This window comes from Eublepharis macularius, chromosome 7 (assembly GCF_028583425.1).
Source record: "Eublepharis macularius isolate TG4126 chromosome 7, MPM_Emac_v1.0, whole genome shotgun sequence".
Taxonomy (NCBI): Eukaryota; Metazoa; Chordata; class Lepidosauria; order Squamata; family Eublepharidae; genus Eublepharis; species Eublepharis macularius.
Window position 1 is genome coordinate 102,116,125 of NC_072796.1, and position 21,215 is coordinate 102,137,339.

The window sequence follows — 21,215 nt, forward strand, 5'->3', positions numbered from 1 at the left end:
ATGGAGAGTGACCTCAAGTCATAGCTGACTTATGGTGACCCCTGGCAGGGTTTTCATGGCAAGAGAGTAACAGAAGTGGTTTGCCATTGCTTGCCTCTGCAACCTTGGTAATTCAAAACTGCAATCCCTTCCCTAGGTTTGGCCTGCCCGCAGGCCCCAACCTCATTTTGGGAGCACTTCTGCTGTACACTGCTGCCTACTACTGTCTTCCGCATGCTCCCAGCACCAACATGATGATGTTTCTCCTGGAAATGACGTTGACATACCACCTGTGGGAGTGCTCCCGCACTCTAAGCAGGGCCGAATCTTGAGAATTGGCTCTTTTGGGGCTAAAACTGGCCCCAAAAGAAGCATGAGAGTACTCCTACGGCTGGCACAACAACATCACTTCTGGAAATTGTTGGAAATACAATGTCTTGTGTACTAAGAAGGCAGAAGACACAGAATACCTGCAGGGGGCAGCAGGTCTGACAATTAGATAGCAGGATGGGATCCTTCTTTCCTCCTCTCTTCTGTCCTTGCATGTCTCCAGATTGGTATTCTTAGGCTACTTCCTGTTTCTTCCCAGAAGGCCCTCTCCCAGTTTAGTGAGGTAGTTAAGAAAGGAGAGAAACAGAATAGATACTATCAAAGTTGTAGTTCCTGAATAAACTCTCTTCTTTCACTCGTTAATCAGACTCAAGATCATTCCTAAGATATACCGTACCCTACATAGTAGCAGAGGATGGTTTGTGGATTGATCTCTGGTTAAAGAAATATGACTCACTAGAGGCTCCCTCACGAGCTGTGTGAGAGAGAGAACAAAGGGACAAAATGTCCACCTATAGCATTCAATAAGTTGCAGTGACAGAAAGGCTGAACAACTATGTAATCTGGAAAGCCTGCATGCAGACCCATCTCATGAAACAAGGAGTTTGGACACAATTAAATATCCAAGACTGGCAAATGAGGAACCTGAAAAGCAAAGAAAATGGGATGAATGCTGCAACAAAGCCAAAGGGATCCTGTTTAAAGGTTTGGTGGACTGGGAAATTTTGCAGGTGATTCATATTGATAAAGCTAAAAATATCTGAGAAGTTCAAAGACTTTATGTAGATACTTCACTTAAGAGTGGAATGTTTTTACAAAGGAAGTTGTTCGGTATTAGAATGGGAGAGGATCAGAGCTTGTGTGAGCAGCTGGATGATTTTCTGGCTTTAGTCCAGCAGCTTCGCTCAGCTGGAAAAGATCTCCTTGATGAAGATGTGATAGTACTGTTGCTGATCAGCCTGCGACCAGAGTATGAAAGTTTCATAAATCAAGTAGAAGTTAAGAAAGATTTGACTCTGAATCAAGCCATAAGCATGCTGGAGGAGTGTAATAGACATAAAGAATTCCAGAACTCAGACACAGGATATGGACTGAGGGACTGTGAAAGTGCTATGGATGCTGTAAATTTAAGCAAGAAAGCTGAGAAAAGCAGGCACTTCAAAAGGAACTGCCATCTCTCCAAAGGGATTCCTCCCAGAGAGGAAAGGGAAGAGTAGGGAGGACTTTCCAATGTGACAAACCAAAATCTACAAGGCAAGGCAGCCGTTAGATTTAATACACAATGACTTATGCAGTCCAATGAGAACAGCGACACCAAGTGGCAACAAATATATTCTCACCTTCATTGATGCATTCTCCAAGTATGCTGTAACATACATGGATCAGGGATAAAAATCAAGTGCTAGAAAAATTTAAAGCTTATGTAGCAATGGTCAGTAACAGATTCCAGAGAGGACCATTGGCACTCCGCACTGACAATGGAGGGGAATATATAGGACATGAAATGAAAAATTACATGACCAAGCAGCAGGGGATTCAGCATCAAGCCACAGTGCCATACACGCCAGAGCAAAACAGAGTAGCATGAGAGAAAGAATCACTCTCTCACTGAAATGAGTAGGTGCACGTTCCTTGAAGCAGGGCTACCTGAGAAATTCTGGGGAGAAGCAATTAATACTGCTATCTTTCTGCAAGATAGACTGCCCACCAAAGGTGCAAGCAGTACCCCATTTGAACTATGGTATGGGCACAAACCCAATGTGAATCACCTGAAGGTCTTTGGATCAAAAGCCTACAGTTATGTTCCTAAAGGGAAAAGGTCTAAGATAGATCCCTGAGCAGAAGAAGGAATTGTGGAATATGCACAAGGATGTAGAGGATACTGAATCCTTACCTCAAAGACTGAAACAATAAAAATCTGCCATATTGTCTATGTTAATGAAAGGAAGATAGCAGATATTGGTGAAGTTGCTGTTCTTCGTTTTCTCTTGTTGGTGCAACAAAGAGCAGTACAACTACCCATCATGGACTGCACACATGACACAGCTGGGGGACCTGCAGAGCCAGAAGGGGCCGCAGAGCCAAGAATCAGACAGTCAGAGAGAGTAAACAAGAACATACCACTGAAAAGACTTTCCTATCTAGCAAGGACAGAAGTTGTGCCTGAACCCTCCACATAGGAAGACATAACAAAAATGCCTGCCATAGAAGCAGAGAAGGGCTGCAGAGGAAGAGACTGAATCTCTCATCAAAAATCAGACATGGACCCTTGAAGAACTCCCTCCAGGGAAGAGAACAGTTGGATACAAGTAGATTTTCAAGATAAAATGTGATGCAGAAGGCAAAGCGCAAAGATATAAGGTGAGATTGGTTGCCAAAGGCTACACTCAGAAATACGGTGAAGACTACAATGAGACCTTTGCACCAGTGGTGAGGCACACTTCAATAAGGGTGCTCTTGAGTATAATTGATGCACATGAAGCATCTAGACATAAAAACAGCTTTTCTGCACAGTGAAATTAAAGAGGAAGTTTACACTGAAGAGCCACTATGATTCCAACAATCCCAGGACAGATGTCTCATGTGTAAACTGCAAAAGAGCTTATATGGGCTCAAACAAGCTGCAAGGTGTTGGAATGAAAAACTATACCAAATGTTGACCAAAGAAGGTTTTATGCAAGGCAAAGCTGAACAATTCCTTTACTCAAGGTACCAAGACAACAGATGGACTTACATTCTGGTTTACATCAACAATCTGATTTTGTATTATGAAACGAATAAGGACTATGATGAAATAGTCCAAAATCTGAGTCAAGAGGTTGAAGTGAAAGAGTGACGAGTTATCACCTACTACCTGGGAGTCCAAGTAAAAAGAGAAGAAAATGAGAGATATCTTCTTAGCCAAAAACAGAAAGTCCTAGAGTTTCTGGAATATATGCAAATGAAAGAAGCCAGCAGATACACCTATGGAAGTAAATTACCTAAAGCAACAAGGAAATGATGAACTCCTGCCCGACAATAAATGAAACAGGGAAACAATTGGAAAATTGCTGTACAGACGTATCCAGATATATCGGCAGCAGTTGGCATGTTGTGCAGGAAGGTTGAGTCATCAAGCAAAAGAGACTGGAATGTAGTCAAGAGACTGGCCAAATACCTGAATGGAACTATGCATCTGAAACTGAAGTTGCCAACAAGTGATAATCCCAGATTGGTGGGATATATGGATGGAGATTGGGCAGGGGATACCAAAGACAGAAAGTCTACCCGTAGACATTTGTTCTTTTATGGCAATGGAACAGTGAGCTGGAACAGCAGAAAACAAAACCTCTGGCTCTGTCCTCGACTGAAGCTGAATATGTATCAGCAGCAGAGGCATGCAGACAACTGAAGTGAACATTGCAACTGATGAATGACTTTGGGACAGAAGAATCCAAACTGATAAAACACTTTGAGGACAATCAAGGGTTAATAAAACTTGCACAAAAAGAAAAGATAAACTCTAGAAGCAAACATATTGATGTTAAACAACATGTAGTGAGAAATATGCAAGAGGATGGGCTTACTGAGTTGGAGTATTGCCGCACAGAAAAGATGATTGCCAATATACTCACGAAGTCACTTTTTATAGATAAGTTTGAAAGTCTACGCAAGAAGTTAAACCTTGTGGACTCAGTACACCAGACCTTGAGAAGGGATGTTGGAAATGCATCTTGTGTACTGAGAAGGCAGAAAACACAGAATACTTGCAGGGGGCAGCAGGTCTGACAGTTAGATAGAAGGATGGGATCCATAATTTCCTCCTCTCTTCTGTCCTTCTTGCATGTCTCCAGATTGGTATGCTTAGGCTACTTCCTGTTTCTTCCCAGAAGTCCCTCTCTCCCAGTTTAGTGAAATACTATCTATTCTGTTTCTCTGCTTTCTATCAAAGTTGTGGTTCCTAAATAAACTCTCTTCATTCACTTCTTAATCAGGCTCAAAATCATTCCTAAGATATACCATACCCTACAGAAATGACATCACACCAGCCGTGGGAGTGCTCCGATGCGCCACGCAAAGCTGATTCTTTGAGAAAATGGAAGGGATGTTGTCATGTCCGCCAGGAGTGCACACGCACACCAAGCATTTAAAGACACACTTAAAATCATCACACAGGTTGACATTTATATAGTATCATAGTTTATAAATTCTCTGTGATTAAAACTCCCCAATATCTGATACTTTATGTCTGCCTTGCCAAACCCATAAGCCTACATATGAACTGTTTATTCCTTCCACTATATTTTCCTAACAAGACTGATGTCGTGTGATTAATCTTATACCCTGAAACATTCACAGACTTCTCTAATACTAGTTTCAAATCTTCTGCAAACTCCTTTGGTTCTTGAAGACTACATTGTCCATATAAACCATAAGTTTCAAGGTATCCTGATATTTAACTTCTTGAATATTTTTATGGCAATGCACATAAAGATGAATGTAAATACTTTGCTAGTGCAGCTGTTAGTATCTTAGTCTCTGTTTAATAGAGGTCGGGTGATAAGTGGTAACATTATTTAACACCAAAAATGATCTAGCAGATACACGCAGGTAAAGTCTAGCTAATGTGGGAAATGTGTTCAGATTCTTCAGAAGAAGAGAATACTTCCATGTTTCAGTTCAGTCTTCCCATGTCACAATGTCTCTCTCTATAGTCATCTTCCACCAGAGAATGAAGACTGTTGTTTAGTGTACCCCCAATAACTGTTATTGGCTCTCTTCCCTAGTTTGGTGTTATGTTTATAAGTTTTTATTTAATTATTTTATATATTCTTCATTGCTATTTTAATGGTGAACTGTTTTGATGTTTATAATCTTGCAGAAGCTATTTGCATGGAAAGAAGTCATAGACATTTTTAAAATAAAATAGCAGAGAAAAATAGTGTCAACGGTAGACCAGAGTTACAACCACAGAAGATACTTTTATGTCAGAGCACAGAAGTGAGGCCCACTGCAACCCATCACCATGACAAAAAAAATCTGCACAATAATGTATACATTCAACTTCTTGTCATAGAGATGTTTCACAATACTACTCCATCTGGCATCAAACAGCAAGGATGAGACTAATCTTGAAGGTTTTAGATTCAGGGAACCCTTTCTAGTAGAGTCCTCTGCCAATGGCTCATGCATATCTGCCATGGAATCCCTGCAACGTGTAGGATTTGGGGAGGTGCTTCAGAAGATACATTCGCACATGGTGGTAGTCAGGCCTCCGATAATCAAAGCATACCTAGAGTGCACGCAAACCATCCCTGCAGTTGCACATTTCTATGGATGCTCAGCAGGAGTGGCAAACAGAGAACTCATTTGCCATTAATGGCCTTTGCACTGAGATACTCCCAGTTAACTAATGAGGAACCCCAGGATTCCTTAAAAAAAATGAAAACCCTGATCTAAAACCCACAGCAGTAAACAGGATCAAAATTGGTCATCACTCTGTAGCCTTAAGAGACCATTCCATTTCCTGAAGCAAACAAAAGATTTCATGGCAGCGTTCTATTTTGATTTCTACAAGGGCTTTGAACAACGTATCTAGAGAGCTGAAATGGGGCACTGGAGCCTGAAGGCCTTGTGGAAAAAAAATCAAAGAGAACACTGAATACAAAACTATTCTGCATTACAGTTATTTATGCAATGCCAGACTTCATCCATGCACAGAAGATTGACAGCTAAATACATTCTCATTAGTCAATTTCTGAGGATATCCTGTGACAAACTCCCAACTCGATTCCACAGCTTAGGGGCAGGAAAATTGTCATAGGCTATTTTTGATAAATGCTAAATATCAATCTCTAATTTGGACTCTAAAGCTTAAAGCTCATAACATTGCATCATGCAGTTCCAGGGAACTGTTATAGCATTGGCAAGTCTGCACAACCTGCTATGGTTGTTTAAGCTTTATGGTTTTCAAGCATGAAATAACTTCAGGGCTCAGTACTTCAGGGATAATGCCATTGTCACAGAACTGGAATTTCTAGTCTGTCAGAACTTCACCACTGTCCTCACTAATGCACCTTCAAGCATAGAAAGTTTTCAAAGAGTACAACTTCATTTTCTCTCTGCCTTTTGTAGCTGTAAATTTAAAGCAGGGTGACAGGGCAAGAAACAAGCCCAAGAATTTTTAACAGAGTTACAACCTTCTAAACCCACGGATTTCAATGGATTTCAAAGGGAGTAACTGTTTAGGAGTGCGCTGCTAGTATGCTTATCCTTGTTGCCATCTTTTTCGCTACCCAGTATTATCATCTCTATACTGCAGAAGGGGAGCGGAGGCTGAAGGTGGCTTGCCTAAAGCCACCTAGAAAGTTGAAGAGAGTTTAGATTCAGGGACATCCCAATTAATCTAAACCACCACATTACATTAGGTTTAGAATTGCCGGCACTTTCCACTGATACTTGTGGAATTAAGAGAGAATTCAAGATGTCCTGTGATGCTGCATGTTTATAATCAAATATCATACTAAAATGTGCTCTGAAACCTGTAGATATTAGACATCAAAATCATAAAGACAGCACGTTTGGATGAAAGCAATTTAATTCTCTACGAAATTCACACCACTACAATCCATTATTTCCCCTCTTCTTTCTATGTTTTTTCAACCACCTATTTAAAGCAGAATTGGAAGCTACAGAGTGGTATCAGTATATTCCAAAACTGTGTTTCTATTTCTTTTATAGCAATGCTACTGTTATTTCCTTTGGCCATTAAACCTGGCACCAGAGATTCATTTTGTTCTCTGAAAAGCCTTTTCCAACTTTTTCAAGTTGCAGCACAGCATCCTAGAACATATTTGTACAGATATTTTTAGCTGTAACTTCCAGAGTATAACCTGTGGTCTACTTTTAGCATACTGCTCTCAAGAATGCTGTACAGTGCAATTCTAGGCAAACTTACTCAGTTTTAAGCCTATTGAAATGAACAGATTTATATTGGAGCAACTCTGCCTAGGATTACACTGGTAGATATTTAAACATTAGGAAAATTACCAGAATTCTTCAGCACAGGAGATCCAGGTGGCGAGAGAGTCAAGCTGGGTGAAAGGTAGAGATAGTTCCTATTAACTCCAGCATTAAAATCAAAAGGAGATTTGTAATCCTCATGTAGATCCATTTCTAGCGAGTCCATCATAGATCTTTCAAAATGCACAGCCACATTTCCTTTCTACATCCAATGAGGAACCCATCCTCCTCATCTTTAGTTGCATTCACTTGCTAAGAAGAAAATCACTGATGTTGAGATGCTAGGCTTTCACATTGTGCCCTGTGTTCACAGAAGAATTTCAGAAGTAGGTAAGATCATGGGGTTCAAGCTACCCATTTAATAAGTAACTGGAAAAGTCAGTCTTACACTGCAAGAGTTTTCACAAACACGTGGTTAAAGATCTGTAAATCTTTAACTATTCTGTATACTACAATGCATGAGAATACACACAGTATGCCTGTGGTTCCAGGTCTTTGCCCTGTGCAGGATTACACCAACGTTTTTCAGTCTTTTCTGTAGTGTCAGCTGACTGCAGTTGCACCAGGATATCCTTAATCTTCTAGGACACAAAAGGATTACTAGCCATCATCTATCCTATAAGCCATCTGTGTTGGACTTTATGACGATTAATGGAACAGGGTTTTCCCCCTCCACAAACAGTAGCTTTTCTGCTTTGCTCATATCTGCACTAGAACATAGCTTTCTTCACATGCAACAGAAATAAACACATTCTATTGCACCATAATCTTTATTCCCTGGAGTATTTTCCACCGGCTGCTGTGGAAATAAATAAGCACCAGAGACGGATTGCCCATTAAGGCCACTGGGAATGTCCCGGTAGGCTAACGGCTTCATGGGTTGACTTCCCCTACCGAAGCCAACTTGACCTCAAGAAAGGCCCTCACTCACAGCCTTTATGGTGAGAAATCAAGCAGCCTATGATGGCAAGCACGTTGGCTGCCCAAGCTGCTCTCAAGCAGTTCCTGCGGCAAGAGAGCTGGTTTCCAAGCCTGCGCTGGCAGCAGCTGCCCAAGTAGCCCACAACCAACCACCATGGTGGGCAAGCTGGATTCACAAGCTGCCATGGTGAGTTTGGTTTTTCTCCTCCCCTCCTTGAAGGGTGAGGCTTTTATCCAGGTCTGTTTTTTGCCTCCCAGTCCACTCCAATAGGCACTAAAAACAAACATCACTTTTGTTCCATCAGTAAACTGCAGCGCCTCTTAAACAGCCATTCCACCAGCCTATCCTTCACTTTTTATAGATTTCAATATTAACAGACAAAAAAACCCCACCAGCCACTTTACACTTTCAAATAAAGACTGCAAGGCATTGACTAACTGCCCTTGTCCTCAGATGATGTCTTGCGCATGTGCTGGGGTCTTTATCCAATTCTGCCATGTGCAGAGAACTACATACTTTGTACTGCTGTTGTCTGAGAAAGAGGGATAAGAGAAGCATCAAAACTTTTAGTAAGAATAGGCTGTTAGCATGCAGGGGAGATCTGAAAACCCAACACTCATGGCTGGATTTCAGACCAAAACAGTCAAGGAAAGGGAGGAGGGAACATGAACTCTTGAGTTAAGTGAAGAACAGTTCTTGTATAAGCAATATTTTAATACAAGACAAACGTGCTCACTACTTAAGACACCTATGGAATTAAAATATCAGAGCAGAAAGTCACATTTTGTTACTTACAGAGTATATCACTATCTCTATGGCAAGGAGTTTAATTTTTTTTAAAGAAAAGCTTTCAAGGATACACCATCAAATTTAAATCTACAGGCTCATGCATCAAAATCTTGGAAGTGTTTGACATAAAGATTCTAACACTTCTATTAGTGCTGAATCTACATCACTGAAGACTGTGCTAAATCTATCATTAATTTCTGTATTATCTTGCCCGCACAGGAAAATCTCACTATTCCAGCAAAATATCCAACGTGTTGCTGCAGCCTTCTTTAAAAAGTCACATACTGCCAAATGCTAAGTTTTTAAGAAGGTTCACCATCTATTCCTTGGAATTATAGAGTCTTACCTAAAAATGATATTTCATCTGTCCCCATCAAGGAAAGTGACTAGCAAAGATTGTTTCCAAGTCCTTTCGGTCTTTGAACAAAGCCAGTTATTCACCAGAATCCATTTCAGTAGCCATATCTGGCAAAAGAGCTGGATTGCACCACTGCCCATTTGCAGGCACAGTGAAAATCCTAGACTGGGGGTTGCAATGGACAATACTAGAAGGCAGATATACATGTGCTACTGGTTAATGTCAATGCCATGTTTGCACAAATATTAGGGAAGGATTGGAAGGAGAGTTATAGCTTCTCTCGTACTTGATACCCTCCCAACCAAAAACTTCTTGGAGTCAGAACGAGATTGTGATTACCTGGGAGGTACTTGCACAAAGAAGCAATTGAGACAGCACTACACCCCATCGCCTACTAATTTTCTTGCAAATCCTGTAACATTTCCCCTAAATTCTGGTGTCACCCTAGAGCACTCAGCAATTACCATCCTTCAACAAACTTTGGATCTATTTTATCTACACAATTTATACCCCACCTTTCTGCATTCATCAGAACCACCAAAGGCAGCTAACATGAAACATAAGCATTATTTTTAAAACAGTAAACATTAAATGCAAACACAAATAATTAAAACCGTTAATGTCAGGTTGGAGGAAAACAGACAAGCCTTAGTACAATTGTTTACCTTCAACAAGGTTTATCACAATTCTTTGTTAGTGGCGAGAAGGAAGAGAAAAAGCTTTGATACCTTTTATAATAAAATTAAATAGACAAGAAAGCAGACTGCCAATGACCAAGGTACTTCAGCCAATTACCTCCAGGGTAATGTGAATCTTTTCAACGTAAAGTGGCTTGTTCAGGCTCAGTCAAGCACTATCAAGCTTCATCCACGATAGAAGTCAGTAACTGGATTGTAATTTTCAGGGGGGGGGGGGTTCTAATAACCAAGCAGGTGAATTTAAAAAGCTGGCAAGCACCAGTTTCTAAAGATGTTACTTAGATTTTTGCTTTGAAATGAAACTACTGAGCTATTGCATCTAAATATTTACAAATGGTATCTCATAGCTTAGGGAACATACTGCAGAGCAATATACCTGCCAAAGCGTGGCAGAGACAAAGTTTGTAAGTTCATGAATTAAGGATACCTCCCTTAGAGAGATGGGTGCAACATACTCCCCACAAACATATTTTCTAGGAAACTATTAACCATTCCTGCATGGGGATGGATCCAATCAACTATAATCAAAGTTCGCAGGTGGGATTTTTACCCTTTTCCACTGCATCTCCAAAGCCACCCCCCTCCCAAACAACACAGATCAGAGTGCAGCAGTAAGAGGGGGAAACTGGAAGAAATCACACACATAATTTGCTATAATACTTGTGCAAATATAAAGAAGTATCCTGTGGAATGACCTGCCTGAGGAAGTCAGAAAAGCCCCCTCTCCTGGCTTTTGTAAATGATGCAAAACTGAACTATTCAAAAAAGCTTTTTACTCAAATGGGAGGGCTGTATTGTGGAGAAGGGGTCTCAGATGCTTCGCTAATGAGTTAGGGACCATAGACTTCATCACTATATTGCCTTACATATTATCTGCTGCTTTAAATACGTACTCCTATGTACTACCAGTGCTCCATGTTGTCTAATGTTAGTCCTAGAATTATGTTCTGCTTCAGTATTTTTTCTACTCTGTATTGGATTCTTGCTAATACTAGGTCTTTTAAACTTGTATCTGTTTACCCTATGGTATGGTTTATGAAATGTCCTTGAGACTGTATTGTTTATGAAATGTTCTTGTTACTGATTGTACTAATCTCATACTGTGTAACCCGCCTTGAGTCTCAGTGAGAAAGGCGGAAATAAATAAATAAATAAATAAATAAATTTGTTTCCAGCAGATGCAGTATGCATGCCAGAATCATGATCCTCAAAAACGGAGCAGGGGCACAAGGCCTGTACGGAGTCTGGGAAGGCAGAATTGAAGTTCATAGAAGAGTCCTTCTAAAAACGTATTCAATTCACATGTGATTGGATCCAATCCACCACGGTTACTTATAACACAGAAACTTTCAATCATTTCAGGAGACTAGGGACATGATAGAACAAACGTGTTAACTGACGGGAAGTTCATAAAATTCTTAAATCAATATGACTGTTCAGACCTCAGACGAGTGAATTTTTTTTAAAAGTCCAATTTTGACTTAACACTTTAGTTCTATTGAGTCTTAACATAAATTGCAATTTATTATAGATGTGTTAATTGATCCTTGACCTTGTACCCTATAACCAACGTATACATAACCACACACAGAATTTAGGTCTGTTTTTAGAAAAAGCATGGAAGTGTATACAGCTTTTAGAGTAACTTGGGCTAATTCCAGACAAGGGTGGGAAAAGGCACTCCTCCTCCCTTCGCTGTGGGAGCAGCAATGCAGAAGTGGAGATGCCAACACCATGAAAATTGCACCAGGGTGTCCCACACAACCTGGCAAAAGAAAAAAAAACCCTTCCCAGATGAGTCATGGTGCAAAGCCACACTATGGCTAAGCTGTGATGAAAGAGCACCTTAAAATACTGGCAGGAGGGGTTGCAAAGCTGCACCTCCATTCTGAAACTGTAACTTGCTCCACTTCCTATGTGGATTGGCTGCATACAAAGCATTCACATGGCTTTGCCCACAGCCGCCCTGCACTTCTTCCTTTGATCCAGATACAAGATTTTCCTTTGATCTGTCTTAAAAGGGAAAAACCTATGAGTCCCATGGGCCATTTTTGGTTTAACACTGTGCAAATGCTCCTTTATAAAAAAAAAAAAACAGGGAGCGCCTACTATTCACATGCGAAGTGGCATTCAGCCCTTTGGGTGTCCCATTTTGTTGTGGCACAAAAAGGTAACCTTTGGTGTGGTATCAAAATTATGGCATTCCTTCCCTAGAGAAAAAAATGCATCTGTCCTCTTCTACCGTTGCCTTCTGCCTGCAGGTTAAGACTTGCCTGTTGTATTTGGCATTCCCTCACTGATTGGCCTTCCCATTTATGTTGTTTCATTGTATGTGAGTATGTAAAACTTTTAAAGCTTATTTTACTTGTTCTTTGCCTTGGGGACCCTACACACTGGGTAGAAAGACAACATAAAAACATTTTAAATAAGTAACTCAATCACATTTTATTTTGTTCATGATTAGTTACCACTAGGTGGCGAATCTGAGACAAAAGGCATAATAAACAATACAAAAATAGTCAATTGAAGTCTCACTCTACTCCCACACACACACACACACACACACACACACACACACACACACACAAATCCCTCGACAGCTTAAGAAATTTCTTAGTTCTCTTGCTGATCATTACCACCAGTAGCTTCAATGTGTGCACTGCTAGTATTAGCTCTAGAAATATGCGTCATTTACAAGTCTTATCACCGCTGACCTAGGAAAGAATCACCTGCAGCTGTTTATTGCTCTAAACTCACCCAGAATAACAGTTGGAAGGTGCAGCATTCCCAGAGCACAAGGAGGCCTCTTCAAAGCTGTAAAGCCTTCATTGCTGCTGTTTGGCCTACTAACTTGATGGATGGAGGGGAAACTGTTCTGTAGCCTCATTTTTCCCACTTCTGAAACAGTTATGCTTCTCACTACAGATGTTAAGCATAATCACTTGTGCATCATCATCCTCCACAGTAAAACACTATTCCTTGCAGCAGTTTGTAAAGTTGCATCTTCATTCACTTTTATTTGGGGTTTGTTCAGATTATACTTTCTTCCCATAATTTATGTGCTTACATATCCCCTTCCCACGCCCCAAAAAATACACAAATGTAAGACTGACACCAGATAATGCCACTTTCTTTGGAGCAAGAGCTTCCAGACCAAACAAGTTCTCTACATTGGAGAATTTTATAATCAGGTATTTCATATTGGTTTCACTGTATCTACTTGAAAATATCAATGAACTTGATGATGGTCTCCTTTTTTACCATCATCGGCAAACTGTGAGAGATAGACAGGGCACTGTAATGTTAAAGCAGATTCCTGCCTTCGAAGCCACTGCCACTAAAAAGGAGAAGGCAACAGTATGAACATTTATTTGAGGCTACAGTTCCCAGATCACAGGATCTTTTGTGCCAAGGAAAAGATTAATATGCAACTGGCAGCCAGCCACAAGCCAGCCTTCTTACATAAACAGCGTCTTAGTTCTGACATATCTGTTCTAGTTTGCTTCAGAAATCCCAGTACAAAAAAAAAGAGTGGAGCTGGGTCGGTGGCCTTCATATTCTGGACATGTGTTTGGATAACACACAGAATTATCTTCTGGCAAAAGAACTGTGAAACAGACTCCGTTTGAGAGGAAATAACTAGGAACAAGAGGAAACAGGGAACTAGCTTGAAGACTGTGTACTTTAAGAAATTACTTAATATTCAAGATCACTTATTGTTTTAAAAAGTTTGGAATGTTTTAACAATGTGGAAACTCCCTACTAAGTGCACGTCTACATCAGCAGACAGTACTCAACAGAGTAGCGTATAGTTCCCGTCTCTACCAATTTATCTCTGAGCTATTTCTTACAACACAATCCTATAATCTGAGTAGAAAGCCCTGCTGAATAATTCAGTTTTGCAGAAAGTCAGGAGAGTGTCAGCTTTCCTGACCTCAGGCAGGCCATTTCACAAAATGGGGCCACCACAGAGAAAGCACATGTGCAGGCAGCTGTCGATCTTGCCCAACTGCAGGATGGAATCTGCAGAAGATAAGCAAAGCTGTCGTGGCAGAACATAGGGGAGAGGCAATTGCATAGATATGAGGAGCCAAGGCCATGAAGGGCTTTGAATGTGTGATAGTGGTAACTGATGGAAGCCAATGAAGTGACTACAGAGTACGACTAATATGCATACTCCATCTAACTCCTGAGAGTAAATGAGCTGCAGTGTTCTGTACCAACTGAAGTCTAAGTTGACTTTAAGGGGAGGCCTATGTAAAGTGCATTACAGTAGTCTAGTCCCAATGTTACTGAGCCATGATTCCAGGTGGCTAGATCAGCCATGTCAAGGTTGAAAGCCATCTTCCAGGCTACTCTGAGTTGTGAGAAGGCCTTTTTTACAGCTACATTTACTTGCTTCTCTCGCAGCATCAATGGATCCAGTTTCAGGACACTATTCAGCCCCTATTCGGTGGGGCTGGGGGATGCGGAGATCAGAGAAACAAATTATGGCTGTGAACCAAACCTGAAAAACATTTGAAGCAGGAGGTGGAGTCAACCAGAAAATGGCTACCACAGAAATGTCAGAGAGCAAATTCCAGTAGATGTTAGCCATCACTGAATCCTACTGAAATCATGCCTCAATAGTCACAACTAAATCTAATTATTTTGCCGGAATTGTTTTTTGTGTGTTCTTCTGGTATTACTTTTTCTTGAATCATTTTAAAATGAACACTGCTCAAAAATAACTAAGAGACCCTCATTAGGTAGCATCTGTCTTCATTCTGCAGGCTTTTAACACACTTATGCAAGAGGAAAAAGAGTGCTTCTTCACCTGGCTATCCCCTATTACTCGTAATTGTTATGCGCAAAACTTTGCGCCTCTGTTGTTCGTTCTCCCTTTTCCGACCAACCACAATAAAAATTAAAATAAGATCCTGGAGTCCTTCTTGAATTGAAGCAAAACAGATGGTTTAATTAAACTGCTGGATGAGCCCTTTTTCTTACACAGAAGTAGACGGTCTCCTTGTGTGCAAAAGCTCATCAAAATTACAACAGAAGAGCAGAGCAATTAATACTTTCAGATAATCATAACAATATTACAATATTCTAATATTTGTTATCTTATTGGCTCATAAGGTATCTAGGGTCAGTTCTGATTTGAAGATGCAATTCTGGGTTGGCCCCTCTACTTGGGGGAATTCCAAATCTTGCAACCCCCTTATCTTGCCCTCAATTTGGAAAGACACCTTCTAACCTCTCACCTACTTTCTTCTGGGCATAATACTTTCAATGGCGCCAATGAGTCTCAATCTGGCAGCCTTGGTACCCTCTGATAACTGAAGTCTGTGGGTAGGAAGGGATGTTTCTCCCATCTGTGCCCTTTCCCCCAGTTTCTTCTCAGCCTTAAGGAAGATAAGGCCACAGGTGGCCAAAACCAGCTTGCTGCATCAAATCAGTTTTCTACAAAAGGCTCTCTGGTACTGAGAATATTGGAATCCTGTAGAATAATATAACATATGTGTAATATTCTTATAAGTGCAGCTCTACAAGCAATATATTTAGTCCTCAGTTCTTACAGAGGTTTTGCATACATTCTTCTTTTTGTCTTCTTGTTTCAAGTGTCATATTCTTACAGGTTGCATTACAAATACTACATTGGCTCCTGAGCATAGAAAGAGTGCAAAGCATGTAATACTGAAAAGGCACAGAAGTAGTATATAAAAAGTATATAAAATCCCTTTTCTTCAAATCTATATCCATCATAATGACAATTAATCATTTTCACCGTGCAGCCCGATCATGTTTAGTCAGAAGCGAGCCCCACTGTGTTTTCAGAATATCATTCCAACAGCCAATCAGAAGCCCAGCTGAGGAAGAGTCCTCCTGGAATGTCCCACTTCGTAAAACCACTTGGGACTCGGGAAGGCTCCAGGAGAGGTGTCCATGGGTGCCTTATTCTTCCCATGCTTTACAGACTTGGCATGAGGCCACCTTATTGGTACAGTGAACTGCTCTGATCAGCTTTCTTCACCTTAAGAGAAAAGTTGCGCAGGATAACAATACACAGAGTGATTCAAATGCTCTTCCCACTTGGAACATTAGGCCAGCTCTGTGTCCACAGGAGATACATGAGTGGAACGGGGACAAGACTAACAAAACAGATGAAATTAAGGAACTGATTTTATACACGTCGTCTGCACAACATGTCATACTGCAACCAGACAACTTTTTGCCCTCCAAGAAATATAAAGAGGGAACTAGGAGCCAAGCTACAAGTGAGGGAGGAAGTGAGAGAAGAGCTCTCATCTGAGCTGGATCTAGGTATGATAGAAGGATGCCTGGGCGCCTTCTGCCCTCTTCCTCAAAGCCTTCATTAATGGTAGTTTTGTTTGCAAGTCTCTCATAAGGAACATATCTTCATCTATTGCCGTTCCAAGTTTACATTTTTCCCTCTCAACACAAAGCACAGCTACCAAGTTTCCATCTTACCTCTTCCAGTGGTACTCTGAACACTAGTCATAAGGTGTTTATACCTTCCTAAATGCACAAAGCTACTTCATGCAGCAATTCTATGCACTGGAGAGATTTTCCATTCAGTAATAAAATGTCTATCTCCAATAGTACCTACTTCAAAAAAAAACCATTGAACTTGAGTAAGAGCCAACATTTAGCAAGATAGCAAGTTCATGACATAACCAATTTGATTGAGATTTCCCATACTTCCAAAAGCTATTACTTTTCTTCTCTCCAACCCTCCCCCATCGTATTGGGGAGAAAAGGTAGCTCCTGCTATTGATGCATTGTTTTTGTAATTCAGTAACAAGGTGCCTGCCCTCATTCAAGGCAGCTTTTACATTAAGTTCATATTATTCTGTATGCATTACCCCTACCCCGCCGCCCCCAAAAGCACAGGCCCTTATGTAAAGCCACCTTGATTTCCAAGGCTGGCATTTGTCTGGTATGCCCCTGCATATCCAGTGCAAATTGTGTTTACTTTTATACACTGCATGAAGAGAGACTTTGGATCTCAACTACAACAGTAGAAATTTAAGCCAACTCAAGAGCTTCCCATTTGTTTCTTTGAGATCATTTTCAATTAAGTTTGGGGTAAGAATCTCGGTCTGAACTAGGCATGGCATTCATCTTTTCCCCCAGATACTAAAACTGCATCTTCCAAGGCTACTTAAGGCAAGTAGATAATCAGGCAAAGGAGAAAACTGACCAGCCATTTCTCCTTTTACTTAAACTCAAGTCTGAGGGCTGCTTTTGATTTTTACACATATACACACATGAAAAGTATACTACTACATGTCGTATATAGTTCTTCTAGCCTTTGCTAATGTAGTCACACACAGAAGTATTTCTAGGAGGATGGAAATATTTCTAGGAGGAGAAGTGATATTATTTTACCTACTTTGTTTCTCAAGTTGTTTAGGATTAGCATGACAGTCCCAGCAAAGGTCTTTCCACTGGCTACCAGCTGTCTCTAAACAAGAAGAACCAGTTTCTTGCCTACATGGTACAACTGCCTTTAAAAACAGTTACTGTTAGAAGGCCTTGTTTAAATTCCATTTTTTTAAAAAACAAAGGACATCTGAAACTGCAGGCAGCCCTGGTGTTTCAGGATAAAAGCCAAATAGAAAAACCGTTCAGTTAAACGATTATGCTGATAGAAACTTCACTTAACACAGTATTTAAATGTGTGATGAATGTTTTGTATTTTAAAAGTTAATTTCACTATTTCACAATAATCAATTTCTTTCTGTAATTAGCACTGGAATCAAAATCTGCTTATAATTAAACTTCAACCTCTTTTCTAAATATCTAGGATCAACATGACTGATATCCATGCTTAATAAACAAGTGAAGAACACTGTGACACTGAGAGCAGAACCACAAGTGACAAAAGGCACAGACTGGACACTTGTCTGCTTCCCTCAAGTTTTGATGGGAAATGTAGGCATCTTGGTCTCGCAGCTTCACTCTCTGACTGCTGTCCAATGGACTTTTCAACTGTCACTTGTCCAACATTCCGCAAAGCTGCCTACATTTCCCATCAAAACTTGAGGGAAGCTGGCAAGTGTCCAATCTGTGCCTTTTTTCACTTGTGGTTCTGCTCTGAGAGATCTCTGTCTTTTGGTGCTACACCTCTGAAGATGCCAGTCACAGCTGCTGGCGAAACATCAGGAACTACAATGCCAAGACCACAGCTATACAGCCCGGAAAATCCACAACAACCATTAATATTTCAGATTAAGAATGACACAGTACCTGCAGCTGCATCCCTTATCTAAAGTCTATTTTACTTCACGTACATTTACTACTGAAATACCAACTAGATGACTAGTGTATTTAACATGAGGCACAGACTGACTCATATCAGACAACCCAATTCTAGCTGAACATGTTTTACCTAGAGAAGATTTATTGCCTACTTTCCTGTCATACCCTTCAATCCAACCATGTGAGAGAAATTTTAGGTTTTTATTCTAGAACTTGATATGATCTACCGTTAAACCCAGCAGTTCTTTTTCTGTAGATGTGGTATTAATTTACGGTTAGCTACTAGGTAGGAACTGAAAGAAGCTTCACCCCCATCTGACTGGCTCTCTCAGATTTGGCAGTGGACTCATATGTCTAAATTAATCTAATGGAGAAGAAGTATTAGAGACGTTAACATTCATTTGGGCAAGTTTGTTAAAAGTGGTCAATTTAAGGCACCCTAGAATGTTATTAGAGATAACTGTATGTCCTTTTAATTCATTGTAATAACATTTAATTCCTCAATATTTTTTATTTTTCTACATTTTGTATTGAGTAAGAATTAAAATGTCAGACACACAGCCGCTTCAAATGCAAGTCTGTGCACTGTGTATTCCATTTGCAACCTATACAAATTTAAGCCATATTGCAATCATTTACACAGCAAGGACCAGGTTTCCTAAAGAAGATACCACTTCATATTTTTCATCTGAATGAGCTTTGTAACTAGCCCACAAGATTGGAGCAAATAAGATTGCCATAAGATACTGAACACCACTATTAACTCTAACTTGATTCACTCAGTAGCTGTCACGAGTTTGAAATTACAGGCCTTAATTGAATTGGTACTATGCAGGTACTCACTTAATCTCAACAGCTTCAAGATGACTTATTTCAAAACAAACACTAAAGGACTTAAGTTCAGTTGGTCAAACTAGAACATCTAAGACCAACATTTCCTGTTTCCATGTTTGCCATATTTTCTCTGCATACCTATTTCCCAGGGCTTTTTTTCAGGGGGAACGCGGGGGAATGGAGTTCCGGAACCTCTTGAAAATGGTCATGGCTGGTGGCCCCGCCCCCTGATTTCCAGACAGAGGGGAGTTTAGATTGAGCGGTGCGGAGGTCAATCTCAACTCCCCTCTGTCTGGAGATCAGGGGGCGGCGCCACCAGCCATGTGACCATTTTCTCCTAGGGCAACCCACTGAATTCCACCACCTCTTTTCCCAGAAAAAAAGCCCTGCTATTTCAAAGTACCCGAATGTATTTGCAGGTATTCTGGACTACAAAGATTCATGGAGGACAAGTCCATTAATTGCTGCTATCCATAACATCTAAAGAGAACCTCCAAATCCAGAGTTACTAAGGCTCTGAATGCTACTAGAATACAGCATAAAGGGAAAGGCCTTGGACTCAATGCCCTGTTTGTTGGCCCTGCAGGGCAACTGGCCGACTACTGTGTAAAACAGTATGCTGAACTAGATGGATCACTTCTGGCCCAGAAGTGTACCTCTTGTGTTAAGTTATGGCAACGTAGTTAAGTGGCAAACATTTGGCTGAAACCTAAAGAGAGAAAACAAGACAACTCATCATCCCCTGAACTTCAATACAGCCATTAGACAGTAACTTTCTCAGATGGAAACGTTATGCTTGTTCACTTTTATCCGAGTTGTGACAGAGCCCAGAAGGTCATTGACCTTTGGCGACTTTAGCAAGGGAATTGGCACTGGAGAAAGATCCAAATTCATTCCCCCCACCCCCCACTCGAGTGATAAAAAAATACACAAATAAAGGTTTCTTACAATAGGGCTTTATGTTGCTAAGGAATGCACTGTGAAATTATCCAGTCTTGTGTCACAGAAGTAGTGTGTGTAGTGCTGTCAAGTTACAGTCAACTTATAATGATCCACACACACCCCCCATGTTTTTCAGGCAAGGCAACCCATCCTGCATTGGGCAGGGGGTTGGACTAGGTCTGTATGGCCCCTTCCAACTCTGTGATAGTTGGCACTGCCTGCCTCTAAATCATGTTCCCAAGGTCACCTACAGTATTGCAACAGTAATTCTTGATGTTCTGATGCCACCTAATGATGAGAGTTGCACCTTACTGTTTAGGTTGCAAAAGAAAATAGGTTTGGTAAAATTGTTGACTACCAAATAGATACTTACTTCACAGGGGCTAAATCCCAGAGTGATTTTTAGGTAATGTGATTTTTTAAAATTTTCCCTTAACATTGCTTATGAAAGTATCTGTAGAATAGCTGAAGAGTGTTCTGCCGCAATCTAAACAGTATGGAACAGCTCTTATCATTAGGTGGTATCAGAACAAGAGTTACTATTGCAAAACAGCAAATTACCCTGCCAACATGATTTGCCTATAAATGTCTTGACCGATCAGCTAAATAAAAGGGATAACTCTCTTCCTTTATTGATCCATACAAAACAAGTTTACATTACAAATTAAACAGCATTCAGTATGCCGATCTATTAAGAAAGGGTCATGCAAAATGAGCTGTGATTTTGTGTTTTAAAATTGTTCATCCTTATTATCTGTTTGCTGTTTCCTCAGAAGCCTTTTTCTTCACTGAAGATTATATATATTCACAAAGTTAAACATGCAAAATATCCCTACAATCTCTTACTTTCATTTATTGTTAGAAAAATGTGTTCCATTCAGTCACAGGTAATGAGAAGTAGGAGTAGACTGGAGCAAGACTGGACCAAACAAAAACAATCCATGCACACCCTATCTGCATGCATTATCAGCACAAGTTTTTCCACCCCACTTTCAGAGAATGAGAGGTTTAGCTTTGAAAACAGCATCAGAAAGTACTTGGGCTATCCGCAATCATATTAATGTAAATCATATCTGGGCTCTCATGTTATATT

At 40.4% G+C, this 21,215-nt stretch overlaps 1 protein-coding gene across 3 annotated transcripts in view; it reads right to left on the reverse strand.

Annotated features, from left to right (window-relative positions):
* TPD52 (tumor protein D52) overlaps window positions 1-21,215 on the reverse strand; it is a 164,875-nt gene that overhangs the window by 134,417 nt on the left and 9,243 nt on the right. Inside the window, exon 1 of one of the 3 annotated variants that reach the window (XM_054985223.1) lies at window positions 7,339-7,504. The exons of 1 other annotated variant lie outside the window; for it this stretch is intronic. In XM_054985223.1, coding sequence (XP_054841198.1) covers window positions 7,339-7,480 — 142 coding nt within the window. In that variant the 5' untranslated portion in view covers window positions 7,481-7,504. Of the gene's footprint in view, window positions 1-7,338; window positions 7,656-21,215 lie in introns of those variants that run through there. One more of the 3 variants, XM_054985221.1, reaches the window with a different exon arrangement.